A 26,718-nucleotide genomic window follows, 5' to 3' on the forward strand; every position below is an offset into this window, starting at 1 on the left:
TCACAGCTTCTATCTTTTTCCAAACATTTTTATAACTTATAAATTTTAACTTATTTCTCATTTTTAATTCACTTTTCCATTTCAGGTAAGAAATTTTAAACTAATCAAACGTCACTCACAAGTATGCAGGTGAAATGGGTTCATGCTGGCACCAATTGAGAGATCACTAGTAGCGTATAACGTCAGCTGGGTACCACACTGGTGCATAAATTTCATATAAATTCCTTGATGCAACTAGAAAAGCATCCAATAATGAGCCAAAAGTATGAGATATTAGTGCTTGCTGATGCTTATTTATTCGCTTACATGTATGTACATTATACCCCCAAACCTCGTCTGCCCGCTTCATCACCTGATCCGTCCAAAATTATTAATCGCTTGATTGTGTTTTCTTTGTTCTGATATTAAAGATTTGCAAACCAATTATTCCCGGTTTTTATTTCCAGATTTTAACAACAATTTTTTTTCTTGAATATTCTTTTCAAATTCTAGAGCCAGAGAATTAAGTTCAAGCAAACAAACTCTGTCTTTTGCGAGTCAGCCTGGATACGGTTTCTGCACAGGGTCGGGTCACCGATTTAAGTCTACAGCAAGTCTGCCGCACATTTTTACGGCCAAAAAGAAAAGTCTGCGGCAAGTCCGCCACACATTTTTACGGCTAAGAAGAAAAGAATAAGAAGATATAGTTGTATGGTCATGTTCCAAAAAGAAAGAGAACTTGAGAATCATTATCTCTGGTATTAGCAGAATTGCATATAAAAAAATGTTTTATTTATTTATTATATTTTGAAACTATTTTTGAACACACAGGATAATAAAAAAATACACATTTTGAATTTAGATCATGGGTTTTCTATTGAGCGCGACCGTGTAGGTACCTGATTGCTTTAGCAAATATTTGATTTACATATTATATTACTTATTGTTCTATTTTAATAAATATCACCTGTCTCTTTTTTAATATAAATTCAATTATTTGCTAACATTGTTAGTGCTAATGTAATTAAGGATTTATATTTGTTATTATTGTCGTTTAAATTTCGCAATAAAATTATACGAAACTATTTCTGCTTTATTCACTGCGCAGGAGTCCTGTATATCATGATTTTCCCGGGAAGTGTGCATACTTCGTGGTACATGTATTTATTTATAGACCAGATCAAATAATCTTAAAATAAATTAGTAGTTGAACACATGTACGGATCAAAAGAAACGTGTGATTAATTTATTTACAGATCATAAAAATTAGTGCACATGTATCATTAATAATTGTCGTATCTTAAACAATGTACTCTAACTTTTTGTTTAAACATTGTACTCTAACTTTTTGTTTGTGATCATACTCCTATTGTTTGAGTAAAATAAATAAAAAAATTGTTCATAGACAGAAGATAAAGTACAAAATATGAAAGTAAGAAGGGTCTGTGGGCTAATTGTACTCCCGTTTTTTAGTTGTTATATTTCTATTTTTATTGGTAAAATTGACTAATTTTTGACTAAATATTATAAGTCACTATTTTATTATTTTAAAAAACTGAAAATTATATCTTAAAGTAGATTAAAAGTTATTTTCGGTGACATATTATTTTTATTTTTTCACTTAATAAATTATTAATAAATTTGAGTTAAACTTTGGTCAATTTGACCGGCACAAACCCAAAAATGACAACTAAAATGAGACGGAGGTAACAACGCTTTAAACTCTTTCATCCTGTTAAGCAATAAGCATCTTTTGATAAAAGAAATCGTAGTGTTCTTTTTTGAAACTAAATCGTAGTGTTTTTATTTGATTTTTAAGTCAGAAGTCAGAAATTCAGAAAAATTTTTGAGATTTGAATTTGAAATCCAATCGGCCCTCTATAAAAAAAAAAAAAAGGAATGCTTCTGTGGACTTTAGAAGCTAAAAATTGGAATTAGGTAACATTTTTAGTTTTTTTTTTTAGTGAAATCATGTGTTGATCTTTTACTAACCTACAAAGATCGAATTAATGGCTCTTAATATCGTAAAACTAGATTGAAATTGGTAAAATATGATTTATTATTATGAACCCTCTCTCCATTATTATATAGAGTACTTTTTAAGAAAGTTAATATAATAATAAAATTAGAATAACATATTAACATGAGATTATAATTTTTATTAAAAAATGAAAAATAAGCAACTTGGTGAAATAGAAATAATATTCTAAATATCGGTGATTATTTATATCATGTAAATATAGCCTCTACATAACCTGGCTGTGTTGAGTAGGCTATTTCAGTTTTCCTGTTTGTTCTTTTTTACTGTATTTTCTATTTTAACTTTTTTTTAGCGTCCTTTTTATTTTCGGTTAGAAACAATAATATTTTATTTTATTTTTTGTAAGGTCCCGTGCAGTGTTTATTGGTAAAGTGTTCACTGGTATCATTCTACTTTCAGACCCGTTCAAGCACTTGTGTTTACTTCAATGGCGGCTACTCACTTCCTGTCCCAACCCCTAAAAACCCATCAAAACCCACTTCACAAATCTCTCAAAACCCCATTTTTCTCAAACCCCAAAATCATCCCCTTCAAGCCCACCTTCAAGAACCTAAATCTCAGGGCAATCTTGTCTGAAACCCCTGCAAAAACCCAGAAATTTGAGCACTGTTTCACCAAATCTGAGCAAGATGGCTACTTGTACTGTGAGGGTCTTAAGGTTCAAGATGTTATGGAAAGTGTTGAAAGGAGGCCTTTTTATCTATACAGTAAGCCCCAAATTACAAGAAATGTTGAGGCCTATGTTGAGGCTTTGGAGGGGTTGAATTCTATAATTGGGTATGCTATTAAGGCTAATAATAATTTCAAGATTCTGGAGCATTTGAGGCAGTTGGGGTGTGGAGCTGTCTTGGTTAGTGGGAATGAGCTCCGGTTGGCGCTTCGAGCTGGTTTTGATCCTACTAAGTAAGAACAATGTTTTAATATGTATTTATATATGTGGCGTGCTTATATGTGTAAATTGTAATGAAGTTTGGTTTATATTGGGAATTGGCCTTTTGTCGTTTAAGATTGCATTTTTAGTCTCATTGCTTACATTGGGAGAAAATGTGACATTACTAGTACTAATTGAACCAAATATGTTTCGGGTACTGCAGCCGAAATGAAAGTGTCGGATTAAAACAGGTTATAGTCTTATGCTTCGCCATAATTTATTTGCTAATAAGCAATGCTGTTTTAATTAATCATCGATAAAAGCTAGGAGTATGCTTTTTCAGTCGGGTTATGCATAATTATAATTGGACACACTTGTGCTTGTTTGGCAGAAACATGGTACTGTATTGAAGTTTATAGCTCTTCTGATTCACCATCGCTGTGCATTAATTTGCAAATGTGCATTTACACACTTTTGTTGTCAAGATTGCAGCAATCAAGTACCGCATTTGTGCTCGTTGAACTAAAAAAATTTGGTGACTTGTAATTTGCTACAGCTGTAATCTCTTCAGAATGGACTCTTTTTGGTCATAATTCAAGATATTGTTTGGCCAATTTTTTTTTTACTCATGGCTACGGTTTGTGCTTGTTTATCTGACTGTGCTTTATAATGTTAGTTAATTTGCTGGTATGGTATCTGTTCTTGTCTTGTATGCAATAAACAATAAACCCGTAATGTTTTGTAAACAGGTGTATCTTTAATGGGAATGGAAAGCTTTTGGAGGATCTAGTGCTGGCTGCACAAGAAGGTGTCTTTGTCAATGTTGATAGTGAATTTGACTTGGATAATATTGTATCAGCTGCTAGGATTTCCGGAAAGAAGGTCAATGTGCTTCTTCGAATCAATCCCGATGTGGACCCTCAGGCATGTGACTTCCATTTATAACATTTATGCTTGTAGTTAGATTATGAAAAATCTTGTAATTTATTTAAAGAAGTTTGAAACAAATTATATGTAGATAATAGAGGAAAGATAATTCACCTACTCTTAATTAATTTCTTAAAAGGACTCACGTCTCACGGGCAATCTGGTAGCTGGTAGCACTCTAAATAGTGAGTATAATACTTGACTTCAGGATTTAACTGCATTATAGATCTAGCTGTTTCCTGTAGGTAGTTGTGAAGTTATTCATTCTTCAGGTGTTAATTGTAAAATTTAAATTAACTGAAATTGTTTATAACATTTTGCCAGGTTCACCCCTATGTTGCCACTGGAAATAAAAGCTCGAAATTTGGAATTAGGAATGAAAAGTTACAATGGTTTCTGGATGCTGTGAAGTCACATCCAAATGAATTGAAGCTTGTAGGGGCTCATTGTCATCTTGGATCTACCATCACCAAGGTATCTCATCTGAACTTTTCTATATTTACAATCAACAGATGTTGCAAGAAGTTATAGGACAGAATGAGCTTTGGAAAAGCAATATGTTTAGACCTTGTATTGTATAAAACTGTATGTATGAGTTCTTTGTGGCACGACAGTATTACTTGTTATTTCTATGTTCGTGGGAGGGGAGATCAAGCTTCTGGTGCTCATTATCAGGAGCTTTATTTAGTACTTTGTATAGTCTCATATCACATATTTACTTGCTTAGTGGCATGAACTGTCATCAAATCCACGTAACTTCCCTGCTAAGCTGCACGTAGTATACGTGTTATTTTTTTTCAAAAGAACATGTTTTTGGTATGTTATATATATTTTGATACATAGGTTTGAAAGTATAGGAGAAATGAGGATTTAATTTCAAACACATGAACTTGGTCAAGGAAAAGGATGGTGGAGCCTCGAAACTTGGCTATTAATGGATTCTCGATGCTGTTCATGTTGCTTTTATTCTTCTAAATCATTTCTCTGTGGAATCAATCATTTCTTTTTTCATAGTTACATCTCTTGATAGTCATATCGGTTGAATATTACCATCCTTATTAAGAGTGGTTATCTGCTTCCTGAAGGTAGATATATTCAGAGATGCTGCAGTCCTTATGGTGAACTACATTGATCAAATTCGAGCTCAAGGTTTTGAAATTGATTACTTGAATATTGGAGGTGGTCTGGGAATCGATTACTATCACGCTGGGGCTATACTTCCCACACCCAGGGATCTTATTGACACTGTAAGTACCGTTCATTGATACATGAAATTGTTTGGGGACATCTCCACCAAATGCATACATGCACGCTTTATAATGTATCGTTTAATATCTTTAGTGATGCAAGTATCAGGATATTTAATTTAATGTAATGTCATATCATGTTTCTATCAGTCTCCGGTATTAACAACTTCAAATTTCTCAAATTATGTAAGATTGTACAGTAGGTAATTTTTTCTTCATGATGGTTGTTTTAGGTTAGGGAGTTGGTTTTATCACGGAAGCTCAACCTCATTATTGAACCTGGGAGATCACTGATTGCAAATACTTGCTGCTTGGTTAATCGGGTTACTGGAGTAAAAACGAACGGTGCCAAAAATTTTGTTGTGATTGATGGCAGCATGGCGGAACTCATTCGTCCTAGTCTTTATGATGCTTATCAAGTAAGATTTCTGCTATATTATTCTCATTGCTATTATAACAATCATGGATATCCCTTTATTATATAGTGCAATATGATGTCGTTGTTTTAGAAATTAGCCAAATTAAGTTCCCTTTAAAGTTAGCTGCATTTGTAATCTCATTAAAAGAATAACAGCAAGCTTCCTCAACATAGTGTTCTATATCACTATAAAAAGTAAGCTATGTTACTTGCAGTGTTTTTCTTTTACTCTCGGTACTTTACTAATCTGTTAAAGTTAAATGCAGCACATAGAGCTAGTTTCTCCTGCACAACCTGATGCCGAGGTTTCTACTTTTGATGTCGTTGGACCGGTCTGTGAGTCCGCAGATTTCTTGGGAAAGGAAAGGGAGCTTCCTACTCCAGCCAGGGTAATGTGTTACTATATCAATGTGAATGGTGGGAACTATGCTTCTGTTGTATTCAGTATATTACCGACTGGTGACTGATTTTTTCAGGGTGCTGGACTAGTGGTTCATGATGCAGGTGCTTACTGCATGAGCATGGCATCAACATACAATCTAAAGATGCGGCCACCAGAATACTGGGTTTGTGCTTTTAATTTTTAGTTTTAACTAAGAGTTTCAAATGTTTATTTGCCATCTCCAGGAGCCAACACTTCCCCTTTTTTTTTCTGGGTTGGTTGAAAAATATTCATTTTTGTATAACTTCTGTTTTCTTACTTCCGTAAACAAATTTTTATGATACATGTCCATTTGAACTTGTGCTGTTGTGATAAAAAAAACACCTTACTTCCTGATGAACTTTTCATCGGCCAACTACTAGTCATTTAGTCACCGCATTTGGGACGTCATGTTGTTTAGATGTTCTAGCGATTTCTTATGTATATCCTTTGGCAGTAATGTATTTTAATCTTCCTTGTTTTTTCTTTGTAACTTATTGTAGATTGATGAAGATGGAACAGTGTCCAAGATCCGGCACGGTGAGACTTTTGCTGACCATATGAGGTACTTTGAAGGTCTTTAGACATGGTTTGTATGGGAAATGCTATTGTTATCCCTATCAGGTAGGGTAAGGTAAGACGCAGGGCAAGTCAAGTGGCTTGTTCTTTGTTATTGTTTTCAGTATCTTCAGACTTGAGAATGCTAGTTAATTTGGTACACTCTTGTGTACAAAACAAAGGACATGAAAAGCACATGCTAGTACATTGCATGTTGATTGTATTCTTTGTGTTACAATTGAAAAAGCTGAAACTTTATGAATAGAGCTAGAAGCAGGATTTCTCAACAGCAGCCTCGTCTCAAATAAATCCAATGGATTTAATCTAGATGATATTCGTAAGAAAAATCTTACATGTGCCTTGTGGTTTTTATTATTTTTACTTGTTCGTGAAACAAAAAGGAAATACTCGGAAATAAGAATCTAAATTCTGAACCTTGCCCACAAGTGCTGAAGAATCTCAAAAATGAAAAACCTGATAAGGTGAAAATTTTATGTGCATTGTGTTCCTTGTAAGAGCACATCTAATGGTGACGATCTCTTTAACAAATCTCAGGTTACACACTCAGTTATGGTTATGCTTAATATTAATAATTTTGTGAATGCATTTTACTTCCTCGCAATTTAGTACTCAACTCCTTCGACCTCAGTTCTAATATTTTTTTCACTGCTCGGTATGCATTTTAATACTCTTGTGAAGAATAGTTTGATAACTTATTTTTAAATTTTTCTTTTCTGAATAAGAATTTAAATATTAACTTTTTATTCGGAAAAAAATAATTTATAAAACTATACTTTATAAAAACATCAAAATGTGTGTCGCATCTGTCCCCGTCCCATCCTCCGATTTGTATACTGCCGAGGGAGTAATTTTTAAACTTTAGTGAATTCTTTAAAGTATCAAATCTTAAAGACTTTAAAAAGCATATCTTAGACTAGCCATACAATGAATAAGAAACCTGAATCCCTCATTAATCTGTTTTGCTCTTAATTAAAACTTGAACATACTTTTATTTCTATATATTTACTGTATCAGAAAGGCACAGGTTTTATCCCCAAACCATCCCAAGTAAATACATTTAGATAGAGGAGAAAAGCTATCATTTCTTTATTATGTAGGAAAAACAATCATTTCTGCTTCCTCTCAGTGATGTTCCTGTTCCTGAATCCTGGTGTCTCTTTGAATAAGAGCACTTGCCATATTCTCCCACCCAATCTTTGAGAACCTAGTCGATTAACTTTGCATATAACTTTGCTTTCTGTTGAAGCCTTGTGTAGAACACATCATAATATGACCAGCATTTCCGAGATTGCTATATTGTATAGGCTTTCTTAATGGTTAGGTATCGGCATTTCCATTGACACCATTAAGTGGCTTTGATGGAGTTTTATCGGTTGCTAGCTCCACATCTCCGTCATTGCTAGTTTCCTTTACCTCCTCCAAAGGTTTGTAAGTATAGTAATATGCACAGACTACATAGTATATAAGATTTACTACTTGTATTCCAGTCACCAGCCAATAGTAGCAATCTAACCTGCCCCTGTTGAGGTTCCGATTAGGAAGCCAGTTTCGTTCTTTGCCTGTGTATTTGTGAACCAGCGACACCATGAAGGTGCCAAGATAACTTCCAATCGAGATTGCTAGTGAATACAGCGCCACTGCTGTACTTCTCATGCTCTCGGGGGATTGATCATAAAGAAACTCCAAGTGTCCTACAGACATAAACACTTCAGCCACCCCGTGTAAGACATACTGAGGAATTAACCAAAAGACACTTATTGGTATTATAGCAGTAGGCTTGTCGAGCAGATGATGCTCTGCAGCTACTGATTTCCGCTTCAACTCGACTACTGCTGAGACGATAGTAGCAATAATGTTGACTACAAAGCCGATGCCCATTCTTTGCAAGCAAGTGATTCCGACAGGATTCCCTGTGAACCTACGAGCAATAGGAACAAAAACCCGCTCATACACGGCAAGACCGATGAGTACAGTCAGAACACTGAAGACTGCCAAACTAGCAGGAGGGATTTCAAAAGACTTGGAGAGATGCCGATCCATGCTGCGTGCCTGGAGGATGGTGAAGCTCCCCTGATGTGAATGTGAAGTGACAAGTAAAATTCCAGCAGCCCAGATTGGAAACATACGTATAAGCGATTTTAGCTCCTCGACTCTGTGGACGGTTGCGATCCTCCATAGGTTTGGGGAATCTGAATCTTTTGCATCAGCTTCGGTCACAATGGCAGCTCTATCAAACCACCTTTCAGACAAAAGATTTGAAGTTTAGACATCATTATATAAGTAAAACATACCAAAATAGTAGACGATTAGACAACTATGCCACCATTACTTCAACTGGTTTGTATGTACAAGTCTTCCGTTGATTGAAATACGTTCATCAAGCTCCCTGCTATGATACAATAGACTCGGGTCTTCAGGTAGAACGGATTTTCTTTTCTTCATGGCCGCGACTATGACTTGAGCCAACCTAACTAATGGACTTCCTCCTGGCTGTATTTTGTTATAAAGAGGAGAGCCGACTACAAAAGCTATAATGGAAAGAGCCATGGCCATCGTTGGAAGACCGAGACCCCAGCCCCAACCTACGTTATCCTGGATATATACAACCAGCGTAAGAGCAGTCAATGTAGCCAATCCCATACAGAAATAGTACAAGTTGAAGAAGTTCCATCCTCGAGCCTCTGTTTTTGCTTTAGACATGTCGAACTGGTCTGCAGCAAAGGTGACAACACAAGGCCTAATGCCACCGGTTCCTATAGACGTGAGAAGCAGGCAGAGGTAGAGCACCCCGAGCTGACTGCCAGAGGCTTCTGTGCAGTTCTCCTGAGTTGGACACGCTGGGGGACGGAGCTGTGGCAGCACTGCAGATGTCGTGATGCTCACCATCCCCTGTTACAAAATCACTCGTGATCAAATGGCGAGCCTTATGATCATTGGTGAACCCTGTGTGCTCCTCACTGGGTTATAGCCCCAATAGAACTTTTTACGTATTATTAAGAGTTTTGACCGTACATTAAAAATTATTTTTTTTTTAAATAATATTTTTAAATGTGCTGTCAAAATTCTTAAAATTACGTGAAAAAAATCAAAAGACTAACATATCCAAACAGAGTAAATTCAATCACGTTTATGTCATAGAGGCGAGAGAGATACCAGTTCATAGATCAAGGAGCCGACGATTATTGTCCAGAAGCGGCCAGCGAAAGAGTCGGCCATCAAAGCACCGATTAGAGGTGTTAAACTGGAAGTTCCTCCAAAATTAGTGAGGATGTTGGAGGCTTTTACCATCGGCAAGTTCAGCTCAGTAGTCAAATATGTTATCATGTTGGCGTGAAAACCAGTACCCGCAAATCGATCGCATATTTCATTAGCTGTCACATATTTCAATATCAAAAAAATTCCGGAATTAGCTCAGTGTTGAATCCATAATCTTACAATAAATACCGTCCTCGTGAACACAGCCTTACCTTTTTGAGTAACATTGTTGGAACATTTTTACATAATAATGCCGAAATCATTAACAAAATCCAATATCAATTTTCCAAATTCAGAAACACAAACTGAAAGAAATTCATGTAGATCATACATCAAATTTTACTCGAAAACGATACACGAAAACAATAAACAAGATCAAAAGATGCTGCGAAGTTACCAAGGATGAAGGGCATTGTTCTAAGGCCTCCACGCTTCTTTCTGTCATGGTTGAGCCTCTTCTTCTTCTCCTCAAAATCATCATCTTCAACATATTGGCTATCGATTTTTGTATCGGAATGCTCCATGGATTTTGCGGATTGTTCCATAGAGCTTGAGCTGGTTGAGTTCAACTAGTTGCACTACTCTTGTCGATTTATACAGAATGAGTTAAGGGGCTGGGACCAAGATTTGACTAGCCTCAGTGTCCGCATGTACACGTGTAAATGCTGTGTAATAACAGGCACGCTTGGTGTCCACAGTGCCTACGTAAATATTTGGTATGCCACTTTAAAATGGAATGAGGGGCTTTATTATTGTTTTCCTTATCCTCTGCACAACTTCTCCCGAACTGTCTTATTTTGATTCTTCTATTTAAGTTGTCGTCTTTGTATCGGATATTTAGATATTCAGATATTATATATATGGGAAAATAGATTTTTTTGTCACCAAACTTATTATGTTTTTAGAAACTTGCCACTCAACTAAATTTTTTTTCCTTTTAGTCACTGATGTTAGGTTTGGATTTGTTTCTAGTCACTAACTTAGGTTCGGATATGATTATTAGCATTGTGATAATTTTTTGTAGCATCATTAATACATAGTGATAGTATATAATTTTTTGATAATATGATGTACGTTTATATCTTTGTATATAGCAATAATAACATAAAATGAGGTGATATAATATTAAAATCAGGAAAAATCGTAATTAGAATTCTAGAAATTCATTAAATCATCAGTATGGAATCAATGAATTCAAATAATTTATGCTCACCATGATAAAATAAAGTCTAATTGAGTGATACGATGCATCATCTTTCACTATTAAAGTTTCAATCACCTAGTTCAGCGTAAGATCTCTCTTAAATTTATCCTCATAATTCTTAATAACTCTATCTTATTATAATTTTCAAGATAAAGATAAATAAATAGAGAGGAAAACTTAATCTTCAATGATTTATGAGATTTTCTTTTTGCATATAAAAATTCAAACACTAAATTTTTATTCGGAAGAAAAAATAAAATAATTTATGAGAGTACACTTTTAGAAACCGTAAAATGCGTGTTTAACTCTTATCACCGAAGATAAACGATCTTGAGTACATCAAAGTACTATATATAAAAATAGACATATATCAAATCATCAAAATATTACAGGTTATCATATATTTTAATAATATTACAAAGAATTAATATAATGGTAATAATCAAATCCGAACCTAACTTTAGTGGCAAAAAAAAATTCTGAACCTAACATCAGTGACCAAAAAGAAAAAAAAATTAGTTGAGTGGCAAGTTTCTAAAAACATAATAAGTTCGGTGACAAAAAAATCTATTTTCCCTATATATATTCATTTCAGATTTTTTGATTTAAATATAGATTTTTCTGATTAATTTAAATTTGACTGAGTCAAATTTATAATTTGAAACAAAATATATGAGAAAAAAGTAAGAATAAGATTAAAGTATAAAAGAGGTCTAATTTATAAATCCCGTGTAAAATCATGTATAAGGGGTATATTCAACTAAGATTTTAATGGATTTTATATAATCTAAAGATTTTGATAAATTATATCTGATTTTGATTTTATGAAATTCTAGATAAAATGTCACATAATTGACATAGAATCTTTAGAATCAGGTATTGGTGTTCATTATCACAATTTCAAATAATAATACCTCAAATATCGATTCGGAAAATATGATCTCAAATCTTACTTTATAACATTACATCATGTAACAGTTATAATCTTTTTGATTTTTGAAAACGGTTTATCCCTTATTTTAGTCCAAACTCATAAAAAACACCTAGAAATCCTAAAAAATCTTCTCCATTTTTTTAATTCAAGTAAAAAATCATTTTTTTTAAGATAACCCAAATAGCCCATGTGTTGATCATCATCTCTCCGCAGTTCTGCATTTCCAACTTGCATATGTTGAACAGCAGCCAGCAGGAGATACTAGAATTTTCTTGAAGTTGTCAAAAATCATCAGTTTACAGATCTGAGAAACAGAACATAATTTATGCCACAGAGGAGCCAATCAGCCAACCTCGAAGTAGGCCTGTCAATGGATCGGGTTTGGATCGGATCGACCTAAATCCATATCCAAATCCATTTATTTTATCGGGTTCGGATTCGGATCGGATCGGGATCGGATTTTTTTTAAGCCGATCCATATCCATATCCATTAGGATCACGGATCTCGGATCGGATATCCAATCCATTTAGTTACTTATATATATTTTTTATATGATTTTAAAATTATCTAAAATACAAATAAATAACAATGTTAAAATTACAAACTGACTTGTTCCTTAACAAAATTTAAAAAGATTTGCAAGCTTACACTCCAGGTCTCCTGGACACACTAGCTGACCAGCTTAGCATAATGTTTTTAAGTAAACACCAGTACCATCTCTCGGTAACCATATATAAAAGTGAATTTTTATGTACGTCAAGATACAACCAGTATAAGTAGCTTAATATGAAGCCTTAGAATTCTAATACAACTTTAATTTGTTTATACTTAATGGAATAAAATATATTATTATGTTATATATAATATTTAATATATATATATATATATATATATATATATATTAACCGGATCGGGTTATAAACGGATCGGATCACGCTAAATCCACATCCAACCCAATTATTATCGGATTTTTTTAATCGGATCGTATTTCGGATCGGATTTTTTTTTGTTAAATCCATATCCGCTAAAATGACCTCGGATCGGATCGGATTTTCGCTCCCTTGACAGGCCTACCTGGAAGCAAGCACATACATAACATGAATGAATTAGTCCATTTAACTTTTTATTAACTTGTACTATAAATAGTTTAGCATGTAGATAAACTGAACTTTGATCTCCGACAGAATAAATTTACTACTTCCTTCGTTTTTTTATAGATTTTATATTTTTATATACTGTTCCACATGTATTCTAAGGGGCCGTTTGGCTTGGTTTAAAAAAACTTGCTTATTGCTTAAAGTGAAAAAGTGGATTATAAGTGATGAGTGAGTCACGAGTTATAAGTTATTAAAGTGTTTGGGTGTTGCGGCTTATAAATTTGTATATGTTTGCATAATTTTACTTATAATTTATTATTTAATTGATTGTTAATTATTCCAATTTATAGATTAGTATACTTTTCAAAATAAAAAACAATTAAGTCTAGAGCAAAATTTATTATTATAAATTTTTAGTCACAAATATATAATTTAAAAAAAAATTACAATATATCTTATAGACTTTCATGTAAGCATCAAGTCCTATCCAGATTCAAGTCCTAACTCCTGTTGGGTGATTCAGTAAATTAGTAGAAATAAGCCCACGGAGAAAAAAAAAAAGCTGGGAAACCTGGCTACCCAACTTCTGCTTATAAACCTCTAAATAAGCTTTCCTGCTTATTTGTCCAAACACACCTCAGAATATGAAAATCACTTCTCAGACAGAAAAAACGCTTCTTTTATGTACCCAAAACCCACCAAGTCTTTTAAGTTTTGTAATTTTTCTAAAATTTCTTTATATATATAAATTAATTTTTATTGAAAATAATTAATATAATTTATAAAATTATATGTGCAAAATCTATATACTTCTTAAAGCATGAGTCATTTTTTAAGGCTGATATGGTAATTTCACATGCTCTTGGATCAACCCATTAAGCTCTGGATCGACCCAGCATCTTCCTCATTTAAATTAACACTATGAAAAAATATTTCGGATCTTTATGTGACCCGACCGGGATAATACTAGATATGCACCATGTTCCTACCATATCAGTAGCGCAGCATTGAATGCAATCCCTTCGATCAAGCCACTCATTACGAGCTCATTCAAATCATATCAGGATCATCATATTAAGATCAGAATTTAAAAATAGCATTAATCACACATCCTTGAATCGTGCCACTAATCACGACGTCAGTTTAGATTTAAGCTTTGCTACTTATTTGCATATGACATTCTTATTAGATCAAAGCAGATAAGTTGGATTTCACATTTGAAATCCTTCTTTCTTCCACGCCTCTAATCGCGACGAGTATGTTTTCTTGCTTGGCTTTCGAACTGATTTGTGTTCTCGGTCGGATTTTGGTGCAGTATTACTGATTTTGGCTTTCTTTACACATTAATTTCTCTATCCACGGACTTTGCTTTGCACTTATTTACTATATTGTATAATCAAATTGTACTTATCTTGCACAAATCGCGTTGATCCGTGTATGCATCAGGTAGTATCCGTCAAAGTCCTCTTGCAACGATGCTTCGACAAAGGATGATGTTTCGAAGCCAAAAAGAGAATAACACCATTGGCCGTGAAATAAGTCTGCACTATTTCCATCTTAATTTACAATATTTGCTACATTGTGTATATTTGTTCATTCTATTATTTTTGAACGGGTTCTGAAGTTTGTTGTTTGAACGCTGCAGGTATCATAATCAGTACATGATTTTGTATTTAACGTGTTTGATAATTTGTTACAGAGAAAAGCTGAGAGATCCGTCCTCATGATTTCTATTGATTTCATGTTCCAGGAATTTGAGAAAAGGTTCGAACACTTTAGTGCAAATGAAAGATTTGTGTTGTGATATAGAAATTGGGATTATTTTTTGAACATCTTTTTTAACACTTCGTGTTGGGATTTGTGTTGTGCAAAAAGTAATCTTAGTGTTTTGTTTTTTTAATTCTTCTGGATTCAATTTATTTTGATTTTGTATAGATGACATGATAATTTGTAATTAATTTTTTTGCATAATTTCCTTTCGTATTGATAGTGATTATGATGATGCATATATGTCCTCCACTGTATTTCTTGAGCCTCTTTTTGTTATTGAGTTTTCCTTACAACTGTTGAACATAGATGATTCGTCCTGGCCACCATCGGATGCTCATCGTGTGAAGATTTGTATTCACTTTTCCTCAACATCTGCTTTATTGATCTAGATTTTTTGTTAACTTTTTATCGTGTGCCATTGTTTTTTGACAAGAGACACCGAGAATGAATATGACGCAATTTCCGTCCAGATACATGGATGTAGCCTGTTACAACTCATATGTAAATAGGAAAAAGTAGTCAAAATATATTTGATTTTCAATGATTTTGACATTTATTATTGCAATCCTTTTTTGTATAATATGTAGTGGTTTCGATATTCAGTATATTCAATTTTCAAAGCTTGACTTTTTGTTATAATTTCGAATTAATGGAGTCTTTTTTCACTCCACAATTTTAGCTCTTAATAACGAAGTTTTTATATATTAGATTTTTAAATATTCGGATACATGGATCTAGACTGTTATAGCTCATGTGCATACAGGGAAGTCAAGCTTTATTCGATTTCCACTGATTTTGACATTAATTACTAATAAGCTTTTTCATTTAATTTTTGTGGTTTCCATGTTCATTATATTTTTAATAATTTTCAAATCAAGACTTTTTGTCATAAATCAAATTAATAGAGTATTGTTTTCATTCCATAATTTTAGCTCTTGATAAGGAAGTTTTTATATATTCGTATTTTTAATGTTCGGATGCATGAGTCTAGCCTGCTATAACCCATATTTAAATAAAGAAAAATAGTCAAAGTTTATCTGATTTAACTGATTTTGGTCGTTATTATTACACTCCTTTTTTGTATAATATATACTGGTTTCCATATTCAATACATTCAATTTCCAAATCAATACTTTTAGATTTAATTCCTAATCAATGGAACACTTTTTAACACCACAATTTTAGCTCCTGATAATAAAGTTTTTATGTATTAATTTTTTTTATATTTTCCAATACATGCGTATACACTGCTATAACTCATAGTAAGTAAGAAAACATAGTCAAATATAATTTGATTTCCACTTATATTAGCATTTATTGCTACAAATTTTTTTATATAATTTGTGCGGTTTCTATTTTCACTATATTCAATTTTCAAATCGACTTTTTGTTATAATTTCCGATTAACGAAGTATTTCTTCACTCCACAATTTTAACTCTTGATAAGGAAGTTTTTATATATTAGACTTTTCAAAATTTTCAGATACAGGATTCTAGCCTGCTATAACTTATATGTAAATAAGGAAACATAATCAAAATTTATTAGATTTTCAATGATTTTGGCATTTATTATTACAATCCATTTTTGCATAAAATATAGTGGCTTCCATATACATTATATTTAATAAGCAAATCAATACTTTTTGTTATAATTTCAAATTAATTGAGTCTTTTATCACTCCAAAATTTCAGCTCTTGATAAGGAAGTTTTCATATACAAGATTTCAAACTTTCAATACATGGATTTGGATTGCTATAGCTTATATTCGAATATAGAAGTCAAACTTCATTTGATTTCCACGGATATGATATTTATTATTACAATACGTTTTCGTTTAATTTATGCGGTGTCCATGTTCATTATATTCAATTTTAAAATCAAGATTTTTTTCTTATAATTGCATTATTAATAGAGTATTTTTTCACTCCACAATTTTAGCTCTTGATAAGTAAGTTTTTATATATTTGATTTTTTAAATTTTCGGATAAATAGGTCTAGCCTGCTATAACTCATATGTAAATAAAGAAAGGTAGTCAATGTTTATTTGCTTTTCGCTGATTTTGACATTTATTATTACAATCCTTTTTTCTAATATATGTACTGGTTTCCATATTCACCACATTCAATTTTCAAATCTAGACTCTTTTTTTTATATAATTTCATGTCAATGCAACACTTTTTAACTCCACAATTTTAGTTCTTGATGATGAAGTGTTTATATATTATATTTTTAAAATTTTCAAATATATGGATCTAGCAAGCTATAATTCATATGCAAATAAGAAAACGTAATCAAACTTATTTTAATTTTCACTAATTTTAGCATATATTACTACAATATTTTTTCGTATAGTTTGTGCAGTTTCCATTTAACCACATTCAATTTTCAAATTAAGACTTTCAGTTATGGTTTTCGAATAATAAAGAATTTTTTCATTCAACAATTTTAACTTTTAATTAGGAAGTTCTTATATATTAGATAAAAAAACAAAAATCATACTCGTGTGCATAGCACGGGCCAAAATGCTATGAGTATATATTTATTTAAATAAACATATGATAAATGAGCATATTAGAAGTTTAAATAACTTAACAATAAAAAATTTTACATATAGTAAATTATACAAATTATTATTTACTATAAACTTATAAATTTTTAACTATACAAATAATGATTTAATAATAAATCTATAAACTTATAAATTTTTTCCAAACATAAAAAATTATTATTATATTAAATATTTGGTTATATTAATGATAAATGCAAAGTATATTCCGTTATAAAAACAATACAAAATCTATTCCATTATAAATATTTATCACGTATATCTTCTTATTATAAATTTTAAATATAGACAATAATTTTAGCATATAATTTTAGTAATGTAACTGAATTATGATCACATATGTATTCCTTTATTGATGTATTCCTTCAAGGTTAGTTCTTCCTTAACTTATCTATCAATTTTTATTAAGGACGGGAGGAAACTCTTTTATCAGCATATTCACCTTAATTTTATAATTAAGGAATGGGTGGAAGCTTTATAATCTGCATAATCAGGTTAAGTTTAATATTATTTCTATTTCTAAATACAAAATTTTATATAGTCTGCATCGTTATAATTTCTGTTGCGTGATTTTTTTTTTTCAATCGAATCGTATATATTATTTTTAACATTTACAGCGTACTGATCGCCAATAACATAACACGATTATTTTGACACTTACATGCGTTGCCTTTCATAACTCATATCTCATATCATATTGTTTGTTAATAAAAAATGTATAGCTTAACTATATAAAAAAACAAAAAATCATACCCATGTGCGTAACACGGGCCAAAATGCTATGAGCATATTTTTATTTAAATAACTTAACAATAAATTTTCTTACATACAATCAATTATAATTTTTTGTAATTTTATTTAAAATACGAGGGGTCGCCGTTAGCCGGCCCCAAACTTTTTTAATTATATAGTGATTACTATTTTCATGTCTTTTATAAATATATTAATAAAAATTATCAAATATTTTTATTTATTTTAACTATACAAATAATGATTTAATAATAGATCTATAAACTTATAAATTTTTATTCCAAACATAAAACATTATTATTATATTAAATATTTGGTTATATCAATGATACTAATGAAAAGTATATTTTGTTATAAAGACAATACAGAATCTATTCCATTATAAATATTTATCACGTTTATCTTCTTATTATAAAATTTAAATATAGGCAATAATTATAGCATATAATTTCAGTAATGTAACTGAATTATGATCACATACGTATTCCTTTATTGATGTATTTCTTCAAGGTTAGTTAATCCTTAACTTATTTATCAAATTTTATCAAGGAAGCGAGGAAACTCTTTTATCAGCATATTCACTTTAATTTTATAATTAAGAAATGGATGGAAGCTTTATAATCTGCATAATCAGGTTAAGTTTAAAATTATTTCTGTTTCTAAATACAAATATTTATATAGTCTGCGTCGTTATAATTTCTGTTGCGTGATTTTATTTTTTTTCAATCGAATCATATCTATTATCTTTAACATTTACAGCGTACTGATCGCCAATAATATAAAACGATTATTTTGATTCTTACATACAATGTCTTTCATAACTTATATCTAATATCATATTGTTTGTTAATAAAAAAAATGTATAGTTTAACTATATAAAAAAAACAAAAAATCATACATATTTGCGTAACAGAGATTTTTATAGTCCGCGTCGTTATAAATTTTTTTTTATTTATGTTGGTATAGTTTAACTTGTTATAGTTGGTATAGTTTAACTTGTTAATTTTATAATTATTTATGTTTTTAAATACAAAGATTTTTATAGTCCGCGTCGTTATAAAATTTGTTGCGTGATTTTATTTTTTTTTTCAATCGACATTCATATATATTATCTTAAACATGTACAACGTACTGATCGCCAATATCATAACTCAATTATTTTAACTCTTACATACGTGTCTTTCATAACTTATATCTCATATCATACTGTTTTTTAATAAAAATGTATAGGTTAATTAGATAAAAAAACAAAAAATCATACCCGTGTGTAGCACGGGCCAAAATGCTAATAAACACGTTAAATTTTATAACTTAAAACTCATAAATAAGTAGTTTGACTGCGCCTATATATTACCCGTCAGATTTGGGGTTATTCACGACAGAAAGTATAAGTTAAGTTGATAAAAAAATCAAAGAATCAATACCCGTGTGCGTAGCACGGGCCAAAAAGGCTAGTTATTAAAATATATGTCGAATTTTCCGTCCAGAATACAGAGGAAGTGCACCAAAAAGCAGGATAGGCGTGAGATGACTTTCTTTCCTATTTCTTGTTCATCGCTTTTTGCCTGTTTGCAGCTAATGTATATCAACATAAATCTTTTAATTTTGGCTCTTCGAAACAGGAAAAGGAACAATGCCAAAATATAAGACCTAGATCTAATCGACCCAGCGCTAAATATCTACAGAAATTCGTTTACATTGAAAAGTATTTCGAATACATGCCTAAAATCCATGGTGGGCACATACCTATTTAGTGAAATTAATATTTTATCATACCATGAAGTTCTGTTATATGACCCATAACACGAATTAATTTAGTTTTAAAGTCCATGGACACGTGCTACCGGAGAAACAAAGATCGGTAAATTTCTATATAAAATTTATGCTATAAATATCTATGATGAAGGGTCTCTTCTTTTAAAAGTAAATTGTCCCTGCAATGTTAGTAATTTTATCATAAATTTAAAGTTACTTTTTACTGTACTTTTGTGATGCTAGAAGTTAAATGATTGGAGTAATATTTAGCACTTAAATGATAAAGGTTCATAGAAGGAATAACTTAAATTTTCCCCACAGACCTGCTTGGTGTCGACAAAAAGTAAATAAAAAAGCGAAACTGGGGTGATGTAGTTGCTGACGTAAATATAGAAAAGGATAAAACGAAACAGTACAGCGACAGTGGGTGGGCGACAGTTGGTGTCTGCATATTATTGTGGCCAGTCCGTGAGTTCTAGAGATGTTTTTAATTCTGCTTGTCTTGATGGTATCTAAATTAGTTTTCAAAGTTGTTTTTAATCGAATTATTTATCTATATATAACAGATTTCATTATTATTAATATAAATCATATCAATCAAATATTACTATTTAATATTTGAAACCCCTAACATTTTTCTTTGTATAAATAAGCTCCCTGAGTGCATTTCTTTGCTTTTGTCAATTAAAACATGTCATATCATATTACAGATATTGAGCCTGTTACCTCTTTAACGTATTCGTATTAAAATTTTACTCCCTCCGTCCCTCTCAATTCTTAACATTGGGGGACGGGGGCGCAGCACGCACTTTAATGCGCTTTAAAAACATAGTTTCATAACTTTTTTTAAAAATTTTCTTTTTCTGACTACAAATTTAGTGTCTAAATTTTTATTCAGAAAAAATAAAATTTAAGAAAAAGGTTATAAAACTATGTTTTATAGGCGCATTAAAGTGCGTGTCAAGCAGTGAAAAAGAAATGTTAAGAAATGAAAGAGACGGAGGAGTAATATTTTTAATTTTATAATTTTTTATAACCAAATCACTTATTTCTAATATATAGGATAAGCCAGACCCCTCGATTATTAATCTGTATATTTTGTCCTTTTACACTCCCTTATCTCCACAAAAAGCAAGACATTCCACTCTCACTTCCTGCTACTCTTGACCGATCTCTTGATTAATTTAAACTCTTTGGATATAATTTTCTTGAATCAACTATAGAACAAATAAGTGACTTGTTCCATGTGAAAATATATCGCATATCAATCCCCTCGAATCAGGATTCAGGATCATAACACCTCCAACTCAAATATCTTATATGTACTGTATATTGGTGCAGATTCTTCACTAGTTTCAAGTAGCCGTTTTGAAAATACTTCGCAAACAAAAATAATTGACAATTCAGAATTTCAAATAATATGCAATATTTTTTGACCTAATTGCTGTTTTGATAATGCTTGAAAATCAAAAAAAATTTAAATTATATTTGATTGTTCTATGGCAATTCATCACCGTTAGGTTGAAAAGGCTTGTATACTCTGTCTATTCCTCGATAATTGATCAATGTTAGGTTGAAAATGCCATGCAAAAGCACAGCGAGATACCAGGCGGATATAGCATGGAATTTCCGAGAGAGAACTGTACATACAAACCTTAAAAAAATAGATCTATTTTTCACTTGGAGCACTTCTATAATTTTATAAAATTTAGAATGGTGACGTATGTCCCTCGTACTCCTTGCTAGATCCTAGATCCGCTCACATGCATAGCACTCGATATTTCAACTGCACACGTACCTGTAATAAATCGCGGAAGGTGAATAGTGCGAGCTTTTGGCTTACATATATTTAGCAGCAGAGTGGAGTGAGCTATCAGATTTAGACATGACCAAGTGCGTACCCTCTTGTAATGACAACAACATTTGACTAGATGTCTTTGGCTCTGCATCTGTGGTGCCTAAACATACACTGGACTACTGGACCATTACATTTCATTGCCAGAAGTCACATATTCACACTTTGATTCTGGTAAATCATAGCATGTCAAAATTTAGAGACTGGCTCACAGTTGTGAATCCGACAGAGACGAGGACTTCGCCGACTAGCAGTGAGTAGAGATGAATGCAGTCACCACTCACCAGGCTCCTGGCCAAAAACAAGGACAGCACAGACATTGAGTTTCAGACCCCCCAATTATTGAGGCCTTACCTACCAATCAAAATTCACAACAGATATCAGCTCATGTATACAATCATGTTAAGATGGCCTCTTTTTGTAAAATATATAGCCTGCAATCTTTTCAGAGTAAAGCAGGTACTAATTGTTTTGGCTACAAATAACACTACCTTTTATCTAAACGAACCTAACATTGATCTATCAGCATTGCACTTGTTTAGAATGATCTGAGGTTAAACAGAATGAGAATGCTTCTTCCTTATCACTATTCAGATGAGAAAGTACGGATCCATCCCCCCAAGGGGCAAAATGGCAAATAGACCAGGTAGCGCAATCCAGTCTAGTTCTTTTTAACAGGAACTAGTTCAGGGATTTCTTCTAGAGAAAAAATGGACATTTAGAAGACTTGTAAGCTAAAATGTCACCTTATTTATATTAAGGTTCTGTGTTTTAGGCCGCGACTCAGATAGGTAATGAGGTACAGCATGGGTATTTAACCACTTACAAGCCCATTTTGCATTCGTCAAAACCTGAATCCTACTAGATCAAGAAGTGGTGGCACTTAAAGACTCCGAGAGAAGACAAGTACAAAAGTCCATCTTGATTATTATCAAACATAGACAAGTACATTGGTAGTCAGTCAATCATTAATCCTGATCGAAGAGCTCTAGTAACAAACAAAAGAAGGATTCAGTGCGAAGCTTAGAGACATTTTGAGCCTGGTAAAATGTATGCAAAGAACCTTTAAAACTACTTTTATAAACTGTATAAAATTCTACACTATAACAGTAGGATTTTATGACAAGAAGATCAAGACAGCTTGCATTGCATTGTGTAACAGTTCAGCAGTTTTCCAAAAGCACAGAAGTTTATGTAAACGCTATCCTTTTCACATAAGAAATACAGTGCCTAACAACAAGATTACATGAAAGTTGACATATGATCTTAGTTTTAGAACAAAGATATAGGGCCACACAATTGCAATCAGGTACATCTTGCAAAGTTTAAGTAGTAATAAGCGAATCTAAAATTATGTATTCTACAGAGAAATCAGCAACAAACAGAAGTATATAGTTCAGTTACTCTGCACCAAGAGACCTTCTAAATCTCAGTTGAAATCTTTCAGCCTTTTCTTCAAGACATCCATTGATTTCTTCCTTGAACTCTGCTTCGCGCTTCTACTTGAAAGGCTCCCGAACAGACTGTCAGGGGAATCTTTGTACTTTTCACATATTTTTTCCACCTTTTTAGTATCTAATGCGTAATAGTTTCTCTCACGGAATACAGGATTGATGAAGTTCTCAGGCTGATTGCTCAATAGAAGGTTCACCAGTTGTCTCGCTTCTATCAAACAGCTCCCAAAACTATCTTCCTTGTATATCTCACTCAAGCCAGAACTGTGGAATTTTTCATCAGCAAATGATTCTAGTCTATTCAGATCAATATCGATGCTCGTAACTGCATTAAGAGTGAACCTCTTTATACTGTCACTAAGAAAAGCAGCCACAATTGCATTTGAAATATGCTCTACTGCCCCACATCCCACTTTATACAAAACATCCAATGGTAAAATTTGCTGAGCAGTAGACATAATAGTGTGCAAGTAGATGACAATCTCGTTCATGTAATCATTAGAGTGCTCCGGTGGTTCATCAGAAGTCCAATTCACATTCTTAAGAAGTGCCAGAAACTCATCCAGCTTCGAGTTAATTAAATGTATAAGAGCCAGATATGCTTCATTCTTTGATGCTTTGAAAAGCACCTTCGCTTTTAAACTATCTTGATGTCTCTCAACTGCTTGAGCTGGGATGCCACATGATTGAGCTGCATGCTGAAGAAAAGAATCACAAGCTTTTTCTATTAATCCTATGTTTGCAGCAACTTGTATTGCCTGACGTTCAACAGTGCTAGCACTGAGCATTTTGTCCAGCATAGCTTCATTTAAGACATCAATCAAGAGCTTGTCCAGATATTTCTTCACGACATCAACAAAAATCATTTGGCCACCATATGTCAAGTAATTAACCGAGTCCTTGATAAACGATATAACGATGTGACAGCAATCAGGTACCATGGAAGAGAATGGAGCTATATATGGGAAATCTGGCACCATATCAGAAAGCTGGAGGTTGAACGCAAGAACATTTGTTTGGTAATCCAACTCATTTTTCATTACCATTTGCTCAAAAGTGTCACTGGCAAGGACAGCAGTTATCTTTTGCCGACACTCAGATAAAAGAAGCTCATGAAATTTTTCACGGCCCTTGCTACACCACTCAAGAATAGGTCCAACACTGTAACCATATTGTCTGAGGGCTGTCCCAAGCAGACTCACATAATCCTTGACCAAGAGAAAATTGCTTGCAGTATCCATGTTTGAGAACTGTTCATCCAACATAGAAGTCATTTTACCCACTGCTATTTCCCACATTTTATCGAGCTGATTACCTAATAGTAAACCGCTGGCAGTTCTTAATACTCGATCCTCAATTATAAAATGGCCAGCAATTTGTGCCAAGAAGATCTGATGAGATTCAAAGAATGGTTGAGCAGAAGAGATTTGCAGGTCTGAACTCAACTGCAGAAGCCGGTTTTTGTAGTAGTATTCACGAAACTGATCCTGGATTCCAAGACAGGTATGAACGTGATATGCCCGATATAGAGGAGTTAGATCAAACTTCAGAATAGAATCTTCTGAAGAATTTTCAATTTCTAAAGTATATGTAAAATCTACCAACCCCGTAGAACTCTGTTCCTCGGCCTTCCTTTGTCGAGCTATCTTGTCGCTATCCCTTTGACGGGAAGCAGCAGCATTTCCTATTGCTGTTTGTCCTATATCCTTTGCTGTGCTCCTGATTTGAACAAACCACTCGTTAACTTCTACGATGACCTTCTTCACAACATAGGACTTTATAAGAGGTACTCTCTTCTCTATAAGCACCTTTAGTGCCTTGACAGGAATATGCTTTAGACTTTCTTTTTCAATTAGATCAACAGACTTCAAAGCAGCAGAAAAACGACCTTCAGCTATCTGATTATTACATTTCACACAAAGATCCAAGACTCGAACACAATTAGCAGACACATTAATGGCTTCAGCGACATTCTTTTTTATCGAATACGATTCAAGGAGCTGCTCAAGTTTCAAAAGTAGACTGCTCCCAACCTCTTGCAACCTAAAATTTTCATTCGCAAGCTCACTCTTCAGCTCCTCAGCATCAATCAGGACGCCACGAAGTTCATCAACTGCAAGGATGAATTCCTCGTAGTGAAGCTTGCACAGCTCCTCAATCTCAACTTCCTTCTTCCTCACAACATGCTTAAGCTGGTGCATAAGTGATTCAGGCCTTCCACTTTCAAAAGAAAGTTGGACCATAGGACCCAAGTCCTCTCCATTAGTAATCAGATTCAAAAGGACCGAATCTTGACCCCTGTCAACATTCTCCGTTACAGTCTTCCTCTTGACATTACTCATTGCATTAACTTCTAACAATCAAAACAATATACCCAAATCAAAGGCCATCAATAAACTGTAGTCATTAACATAAATAGTAAATACTCATAAAAGAACCGGCCTTCCTAAATCTCACTATAGCCTAAACTAACCCACATTTCACTTAAATCAACAAATAAGTTGCCATTACCGAACATGAGCAGCAGCAACAAAACAATGACAGTCTAATACACAATCAAAACCCGAAAAATTACACAACAAAGCAAGAAAACATATCTACTCTATATTCCTTACACAGAAACCACTTAATCACACACACATCAAGTATAAGTATATGTCAAGAAAAAGACATACCCAGAAAAAGAATTCAGCATCTAACAAATCTAGCAATCATTTAAAGCCCAAGAATCGAAAAACAACACATTATTTCAAATATTTAAGCAAACCCCAAATAAGCAAAAACACAACAAAATGAGCTAAATCAACAAAATGGAAACAAAATTAACAAGAAAATGAAGGGTAGTTAAGAAATGACAAACCAATAGCAGTAAATTCAGGAGTGATGATTCTTGAGATACCCAAAGACTGTTTTCTTGAAATATCCCCAAATTTGTTCTACCGTTTGTTAATAGCAGCTATTCTATGCTGGCAACATATATTTGTACGAAAACAAGAGTTTGATTAGTGAAGCATTTTGTATTGTTTTGGAGTATTGTATTTACTGGCCCAGAAGTAGCGAGTTGATCGAGGTGGTCGAGTCGGCCCAAGATATGGAGAGTGTGGCAAATGGCACAAACATTCTACCCTAGTTGCAAAACCAATAGGAATAGGAGTATTGTAGTGATAGTATTGACCAAATGTTAGAAAACTGATTATAGTTATAGTTGAATCATTAGGGTTAAAAATGGGGCGGGTTCGGGGCGGGGACTTCATTTCCCAGCCCTGCCCCATATATATTTTTCCTGCCCCGTCCCCGCCCCATTCCCCGCGGGGATTTATTTTTAATCTCCATCCCCGCCCCACCGGGGATTTAATATAATTTCGCCCCGTCCCGCCCCGCTGCTATAGTATTACACTTTAAATAATTACTTTAGAATTTAGTAATTTTTTCTTCAGAATTTAATAAAAATATACGAGACATGTATATTAAAAGCAAAAAACTAAATATAATAGAAATCAAAGAGACATGTTATACATTGTAAAATTATAGTTTTGTGTATTATAAAATAACAATATTAAATATAATAAATATATTATATTAAATATAATTT

General features: G+C 32.9%; 3 protein-coding genes across 4 annotated transcripts; 1 reads left to right on the forward strand and 2 right to left on the reverse strand.

Moving 5' to 3' along the window:
- The first annotated feature begins 2,378 nt into the window (after nt 1–2,378).
- Nucleotides 2,379–6,726, forward strand: LOC108214320 (diaminopimelate decarboxylase 1, chloroplastic). The gene is made up of 8 exons (XM_017386259.2): nt 2,379–2,923; nt 3,641–3,815; nt 4,143–4,292; nt 4,904–5,065; nt 5,299–5,484; nt 5,750–5,872; nt 5,960–6,049; nt 6,408–6,726. Exons 1-8 carry the CDS (start codon nt 2,448–2,450, stop codon nt 6,486–6,488), a joined length of 1,443 nt encoding a protein of 480 aa, XP_017241748.1. The 5' UTR covers nt 2,379–2,447; the 3' UTR covers nt 6,489–6,726.
- Nucleotides 6,727–7,410: 684 nt separating this feature from the next.
- LOC108214319 (protein NRT1/ PTR FAMILY 3.1) lies at nt 7,411–10,334 on the reverse strand. Its single transcript, XM_017386258.2, has 4 exons — nt 10,136–10,334; nt 9,637–9,854; nt 8,813–9,372; nt 7,411–8,722 (listed from the first exon to the last, which is right to left on the reverse strand). The coding sequence occupies exons 1-4, from the start codon at nt 10,281–10,283 to the stop codon at nt 7,801–7,803; spliced, it is 1,848 nt and encodes a 615-aa protein (XP_017241747.1). The 5' UTR covers nt 10,284–10,334; the 3' UTR covers nt 7,411–7,800.
- A 12,484-nt stretch (nt 10,335–22,818) lies between these two features.
- LOC108215213 (exocyst complex component SEC15A) lies at nt 22,819–26,302 on the reverse strand. Of its 2 annotated transcripts, none has more exons than XM_017387605.2 (2): nt 25,987–26,302; nt 22,819–25,479 (listed from the first exon to the last, which is right to left on the reverse strand). In XM_017387605.2, exon 2 carries the CDS (start codon nt 25,466–25,468, stop codon nt 23,102–23,104), a length of 2,367 nt encoding a protein of 788 aa, XP_017243094.1. In that variant the 5' UTR covers nt 25,469–25,479; nt 25,987–26,302; the 3' UTR covers nt 22,819–23,101. The 2 variants fall into 2 exon arrangements, with proteins under 2 accessions (XP_017243094.1, XP_017243095.1); XM_017387606.2 differs by having other exon boundaries at nt 22,819–25,476; nt 25,987–26,242.
- Nucleotides 26,303–26,718: the final 416 nt, after the last annotated feature.

This window comes from Daucus carota, chromosome 3 (assembly GCF_001625215.2).
Source record: "Daucus carota subsp. sativus chromosome 3, DH1 v3.0, whole genome shotgun sequence".
Taxonomy (NCBI): Eukaryota; Viridiplantae; Streptophyta; class Magnoliopsida; order Apiales; family Apiaceae; genus Daucus; species Daucus carota.